This window comes from Alligator sinensis, unplaced genomic scaffold, assembly GCF_000455745.1.
Source record: "Alligator sinensis unplaced genomic scaffold, ASM45574v1 scaffold1588_1, whole genome shotgun sequence".
NCBI lineage: Eukaryota > Metazoa > Chordata > Crocodylia > Alligatoridae > Alligator > Alligator sinensis.
Window position 1 is genome coordinate 337,235 of NW_005843091.1, and position 7,658 is coordinate 344,892.

At 49.9% G+C, this 7,658-nt stretch overlaps 1 protein-coding gene across 1 annotated transcript in view; it reads left to right on the plus strand.

The window, feature by feature from the left end:
* The window catches only part of ABCB1 (ATP binding cassette subfamily B member 1), a 69,541-nt gene that overhangs the window by 31,694 nt on the left and 30,189 nt on the right, over positions 1–7,658 (plus strand). The window contains 2 exon segments of the mRNA XM_025193704.1: positions 4,242–4,403; positions 7,570–7,658. The exon segment at positions 7,570–7,658 is cut by the window's right edge and continues 1 nt beyond it. Coding sequence (XP_025049489.1) covers positions 4,242–4,403; positions 7,570–7,658 — 251 coding nt within the window.

Genomic DNA, 7,658 nt, shown 5'->3' on the forward strand with positions numbered 1-7,658 from the left:
ACACCCCATGCCTTGCAGGCATTACCATAATAGTGTTCTCTCCTGTGGGGCTTTGGGGTCTCCTCAGCCTCTGTCCCTTTACTCTGGCTAGGCCTTCCACTGTGTCAAACCTGGCTTTGAGGCACTAGCTCTGGTTTGGCCCTCAGGCACTGGGCCCCTGGCCCCCATCTCCTCAGCCCCCGGCCACTTCCTGGTCATGCCCCTCTCAGGCACCATACCCCTGCCCCCGCATCTAGTTGTGTCCCTCTCTGGCATCAGGCCCCTCTCAGACAACAGGCTCCAGCCCCTGTCTGGCTCTGTGGCCTCACTCTCTGCCAGGTCTGGGCTCACCACTCACTCGACTCATGAGCCTGCACCTGGCAGGCCTAAAGGCAACCATGTACCCCTCAGGCACTACTAGGAACTCTGTATGCCACCCATACCAGTCCCAACCCAAACCATCAGTATAGCTGCAAGGTAAACAATAGAGTGCTTGGGCTATAATGTAAGGATAAAGGAGAAGCAGCCTCCTGCCCCTCTAAGCAGGCAAACCTTCTAGCCTCTCTAGTGCCAGTATTGCTTCTGGCCCTGGGCTAGCCTTGTGTGTTTCTGGAGCCTCCCTGGGGTGCCACAGGTGAGATGCACCAGCCCTGCTGCCTGGAGCTCTTCACCCTGTGGCTGCAAAGGAGAGCCTAGCTTGCTAGTCCCAGCCCCCTTGGGCCCTCGGACCCCTGGTCCCACATGCAGCCCCTCTGGCAGGCACCTCAAACCCTCTAGGGGTTTAACATAAAACAAAGGCTACTTGCCTATAAAACCCCTTTTTTTTCTGGTCAGGGGACTTGCCTTCATTCCCAGGCCTGCAGAAGTATTTAGATTAAGCTAAGTCCCTTCAACTGCTGCTCTGTTGTCAGGAGCTCCTCACTGCATGGCTGCTAGGGAGAGACTGCCTGACAGGTGCAGGCTCTGGATTTGTATAGCTCCAGCCTGAGCCCTCTTCTGGTCGTGCAAGTCTCTCTTTAGTCCCCTGCACCACAGGCTGCTTGCTCCCTTAAAGGAGCAGGCACCCCCCAATGCCCTGCTACACTCCTCCCAGAAGTTAGCTGGAGAATATGGAAGGGAGAAGGAGTCACAGGTAGAGGGACACAGAGTGGCTAGAACTCTTTTATCCAACTCTTTCTCATCGAGCCCACTGTGTAAATCTGTTTCTCCACAAGCTTAAAGTGGAGATTGTACCGCATCTAGAGAATGGAGCATCCTCCTTCCCGGTTCCTTCAAAGATCTACAGATTTCCCTTGCTTTATGCTGTACATGCGTTCCTGGAAAACGGCATAACTTGAATTTGCATAAAGGGAACCCACTTTAGAATGTAGCAAATAAGGATACATTCCAAGACCTTGACTATACTGACCCCCAGACCCATTTCTACCACTTACAAAAGTGGAGTCACACTGCTCCTGGGGCAGCTGCAGCTCCAAAAGCACAGGTACCAGCTGCCCTGAGCAGCAGCCATGGGCACTGCTGCTGGGTGCCATGCTGACGGGGCCTGACCAGGTCAGGCTGCAGCATTGCAGCCCAGCCTGGGCACCACCACCTGGCTCAGCTCCCCAATAGTTTTTTCTTCCTCCACCTACGGACTCACACCCACAATACACTGCAGAAAGCAGCTGACTGCAGGCTTCCACCACACCAATTACATGAGTGAATTTACCTTGCATATAACAAATTTTTTGTATAAAAAGTGGCATCACATAAGAGTGAATTCCCCCATACAGGACCAACATAAAACAAGGGAAATCTGTACTTGGTCTATGGCTCCAGCACTTGCAGAAAAAACGAATGCCCTCTGTAAGAGCAGTGCTTAAGTTCCCTAACTTAACTCTGGCCGATTTATTTTTAACTTCAAGGTATCTTGAAAACATTAGTTTATAATATATTAGTTGTTAGGCAGATTATTTTTCCACAAGTCTTAAACCTACACCAAACCTTCCTTTTGGGTCTAAGTGAAGTTATCAGCACAACAATTTATCTACATATATAGGGTCACATCTACATGAGAAGCTTACTGTTGAGTAGACTAATTAGTTTCACAGTAAACATCTTGGTGTCTACACATGCAGGGCTATCAGGCTGGAGTAAACTAATAAACTCTGCAGCAGGGTAGTACTTGTAAATACAAGTATAAAGCTGCTGCAGTTTTTTTTTCACGGCAGCACACATGTAGACACTGACCTGGCTGGCTGGGGCATGCAGGTGCTTCAAGGCAGCGTCTGCCTGCCAGCTAGCTAGCTCTGCACTGAAGCACCCTTTCTCCCAGTCAGCCAGCCTCTCTTTCCACCCCCCACCCAAAGCCCCACACAGCACACTGAGCAAGGCTGGAGCACTCCTGAGCTGGCAGGCTGATCCCCTGAACCCCCTGTCAGGCAGGGTCTCTCTGACCCAGCTCAACAGAATGCGGTCCCAGGCACACATTGAAATGGTGCATCCAGGAGCAATAACCTCTGGCACCGTAAGTACCGTAGTTTATTGTGTTGCAATAATATGCATGTGCAAGACACACTCTAGGACTGCTAAAGGAAGCTTTACTTTGTTAGGTGTGACAGAACGTTTCCACCTTTAAAGTCAGATAATATTATTAATAATTGAGTTGTCAGCTCTAGATGGTTTTCTCTATAGAATACTCCAAATGTTACATTTGTTCTGTTTTGTGTTAATTTAGGCAGAAGTCAGGGTGGGGTAGCACCCTATAGACCAGGGGTAGGCAACTCCCAGCACAGGAACCACAGTATGCCATGCAAAGGCATTTTGCTTGGCACATGCACCTTGGGGCAGACAGCAGGAAAGGGTCTGGGGCTGCACTACCACAACAAGGTCAAGCCCCTTGCAGTTACTGCACTGTCTGCCCCTGTAATGCCAACATTTTACAAGCTGAGGCTGCCAGTGTTTTTGGCACTCTGTGCAAATATATTGCCAACCTCTGCTATAGACTAATTGGTTCAGGAAGGTATAAGCTTTCATAGGCAATAGCTGTACTACTTCATAGCATCTGACTAAAAGTAAGCTGTCATGTACAAAAGCCTATGACACTCTGAACCAGTTGCTGTCTAAGGCACTCCCCAAGCCCTACCTTCTGCCTGACCTTAAACAAGCAGAGCCAAGTATTTCTCTCTCAACTGAACCTGGAAAAGTATTGCATTAAGTAAATATTTTAAAATTGAATTATCTGCTATTATTTGGATATTATTTAGATTACTTAGCCAGGCTATGAAAAGCTTAAATCATTGTATCCCAAAGTTTATTGCTAAGGAATTTGCCGTGTTATTCATAAGAATATTAATAATACAAAATCAGATGCAAAATAACTGAAGTACATTTTGAGAGAAAATAGAAATCATAGAAATAGAAATTAAAGGACTGGAAGGAACCTTGTAAGATAGAGTCCAACCCCCCTGCTCTGGGCAGGAATACTGCTGAGATCATATGATTCCACCAAGGTGTCTGTCCAGTCTCCTCTAGAAGACTTTCAAGATTGGGGAGTGCACCATCTCCTTGGGAGGTCTCTTCCAGATTCTGGTCACCTTTACCATAAAGAAGTTCTTCCTCGCATCGAAGCTGAAGCCATCCTCTAACCATTTATGGTCATTTCTCTTTGTCCTACCCAGGGGTGCCCAAGTGAGCAGTTTCTCTCCTGATATTCATCCCTTACATACTTATAGATGGCCACCAAGTCCCCCCGCCCCGCCCCCGGTCTTCTCTTCCCCAGGCTGAACAGTTCCAGATCCCTTAGTCTTTCCTCATGAGGTTTGTCCTCCAAGCCCTTAACCCTTCTTGTAGCCCTTCTCTGGACCCTTTCAAGGTTCTCATCTTTTCTGAAGTACATCGCCCAGGACTGGACATAGTACACCAGCTGTGGGTCTCACAAGCACCAAGTAGAGAGGAAGCATCACTTCCTTAGCCCTCCTGGTGATTCATCAGCTAATGCATCCCAGTATGCTATAAACTGTTGACTACAGCATCACACTGGCAGCTCATTTTCATCCTGTGCAAATAAAATTGATACTTATTTTCAAAATTGGAAAAAATAGAAATATTCTGTTGAAGTTCAGATTTTATGGAAAATGTTGATCTTTGACAAAGTTTAAAATTTCTAATAAGAATATTTTCAGTCATACAATATTAACCAGCTGTACTTGAAAGGTCAAATGTAGTATAGGTATTTCTATAAGACATTAGTCTTTATTAAATATTTTTTGTGCATTTTCTAGGCACAAAAAGGACGCACCACTATTATAGTAGCTCATCGTTTGTCTACAGTTCGTAATGCAGATGTTATAGCTGCATTTGAGGATGGAGTCATCACAGAACAAGGAACCCATAATGAACTGATGAAAAGGAATGGAGTTTATTACAAGCTTCTTAACATGCAGGTATTTTTCCCCCTAAATCTACATTTCATCAGGTTCTATTTTGCTGATTTTATTATACTTGATTCAGTCCATTAGAGACCCAAACCAGCATATCATCAACAGAAAAAAATATACCAGTCAGATAAGTTATCCCCAGGCTGGAGACACCTCCAACCCCCAGACAAAGCCTTCTTTGGAGCAGCCCAAAACCATCCATGCTATCCTAGTCATAGGAAGCCAAAACCCAGGCTTCCAGAAGAACTCTTGAAGAGGTGTAGGTGCACTGCATCAACCTAGACCGAGACCCAGCAGGGCATCCAAGCCCTGGTACATGACAGAGGCCACCCTCCACCAATGAACAAAGTCCCACACCATCCAGCTTCTGCACACTGCAACCCATGTGACATGCAAGACCCAACCCTAAACAAAGTCATCTTTGAAGCACCCAAAATTATTCACACCAGAAGCCAAAACCCAGGCTTCCCAAAACAGTCTTGAAGAGCTATGGGCGCACAGCATCAGCCTGGCCTCCAAACCAGCAGGGCCATCTAGCCATGGTACATGGCAAAGAGGCCTGGCCTCCCTCAATGAACGAAGTCCTACAGAGTCCATCTTCTACACACAAGTATCTGTGAGACAAGCCCCAGCCCAGGCTGTAGACACCTCCAACCACCCTGCTTCAAAGCACTCCAGAAGGATCAGCACAAGTACACCCCATCCCAAGAAGCTAAAAACCAGGTGCCCCCAAACCCAAAGCAAATAAGCATCCAACTGGCCTTAGATGAAGCAGAGTCACCAAGCCCCCATACATGCCAAAGAGGCCTTGCTTCCTCCAATTAAACAAAGTCCCAAACGGTGCATCTTGTGCACACAAACTTCTGAGACGCAAAAGCCCCAACCCATCCCCAGGCTAGATATACCTTGAGGCCTCCAGACAAAGCCTTCTGGGAAGCACCCCAAAACCATCCACACACCTACCCCAGTGACCAGAAGCCAAAACCCAGGCTTCTAGAAACAACCTCTTGTAGAGGTGTAGGTACACAGCATCAACCTGGCCTCTGAAACAGCTGGGTCACCTAGCCATGGTACATGGCAAAGAGGCCTGGCCTCCCCCAATGAAAGTCACATACAGTGCATCTTCTGCACACAAGCCACTGCATGACAAGCCCCAACCCAGGCCCAGACAGGAAACACCTCCAACCCACACCCTTCTTCAAAACACCTCAAAACGATCAGCACACATACATCCCATTGCAGGAAGATTAAACCAGGTGCCCCCAAAGCCTTCTAGAGGTCAAGGCACATAATCTTCTAACTGGCTTCAGAGGAAGCAAAGCCCCATACATGGTAGAGGCCAGGCCTCCCCCCAAAAAAAAAGTCCCACACAGTCCATTTTCTACATACTGAAGCCTGCCCATGATACACAAACCCCAACCCAGCCAGAAGCAGGAGACACCTTCAAGCACTCAGCCCGACCCTTCTTTATAATTAGATTCATCATACAAAGAGAGGAATTACAGCCATTCACATGAATGCAACCAAACCTCTCACACTGACTTGCAGTAAAAATGATTACAGTGCTTTGCCATCTCCAGCCCATCCCACCCCTGAAAGGTACACTGCAGGAAGGAACCCTTCTAGATCCCCTCCCCTAACATGGCTCAGTGAAGCAGAGGCAGGGCCCCAGCCATCACCTGCAGCCAATTAGCTCCATCCCAGCCCCATCCAGCTAGAAACAGAGCTCAATCCAGGCAGGGTTTCACCCCCAGCTGCCAGCTGTTCCCTCCCACCTGACCTCAATCACACCAGGGCCCCAGTCCACACCTACAGGTTGATAGCCCAGGCCACTAACTCCAGCCCCACAAAGATCCAAGCAGCCTGGCCATTCCCAAGGCTCCAGCCCAGGCCAGCCCAGGCCCTATTGTTTCACTTGCCCTGCAGGCTGGGGGCCAGCACAGGCCCCACTTAACCAGTGAAGTGGCTGCACCCAGAACCCGGCCTCAGATGCAGCCGCATACCCACCGCCCCATGCTACAGCCCAGGCTGCAGCACACTAGCCCCCAACACTACAGGCAGCACCAGCGCCCAGCACCCAGGAAAGGAGTCCTTCCCCTCCCCCCCTGCGGCCGGCCGTGGCAGCTCCCCATGCCCGGAGCGCCGACGGGACCAGCCCCACCTCTTAGCACGTGCAGTGAAAGGACTCACTGCCACCGCCTCGAGGGAAGGCTCCCGCCCGGCTCCACGCCCGGCTCCAGCTTCGCCTGCTGCAGAGTGTGTGTCAGCGCCTCTGCCCGGCCCACCTGCCTCGGCTTCCCCGCGCCGTCGCCCCTGCCCGGCGCCAAGCGAGCACGTGGTGGAGCCGAGCTGAGCTGCGCCCTGCGCCTGCCTAGCCCCGTGGAGACAGGGGCTGGCCCGCACATCACAGAGTATAAGCATCACACCACCCCGCCCGGCCCCGCCCAGCCCCAGGCCACGAAGAGCAAACCTAGAAACACACTTACGTGGAGAAAAAGGGCCAGACAAGACCGTACTCCCTCCGGCAGCGCAATAGGACAAATAAGCACCAAACTGTGGGGATCGCCTTTATAAAGATTAACGAGGCTCTGCCCCCAATTAGGCATCAACCAATCAGCAGCCATGGGCGGGTTTCCTCCGCCTTTATAAAGTCGGCGCCGGGAATAGGCTCGCCTTTTGCTAGCGGCGCTGTGGCAGGTGTTGCTGTGGCTATAGGTTCGTGGTTTCTGTGGGCTTTTTTTTCTTTTGTTTCGGTTTTTTTTAGCCAGTCTATGGGCTGGGGGACTTCACTTCCCGGGTCTTTTCTCTAGGCTTCATTGGTGTGCCGTTTCCCGCGAGGGTGGTCCTGGTCACTGAGCCCCAGGTGGGGGCGGGCAGTGCCCGAGGCCAGGGGTACTGCGGGGCTGCAGCAGGCGCCGGTGGTGCGGGGGTGGCTGAGCTCCCTGTGGAGACAGCCACGGGGCCGGGTTGTCGGGGCTGGTAGCTTACTCCTCAAAAGTGTTTATTTTTTAAACTACTCTGACATGGGGAAGATCTTCCCAAGTCAAATTTTATACTTGCTTACATTGTAACTTGTTGTTCAGTTCTGATCTGTTCTGCTTAATTAACAGTGGTTTAGTGTTTTACTTAACCTACTTTGAAGTACAGTATGTTATGTTGTACTCTATTTCAGATGGTAAGAAGTGATGTTGAGTTAGAAGTTGAAAACACATTAGGCCTCAAAAAAAGCATTTCAGAAGTGGCACTGAGAAGGCGATCCAC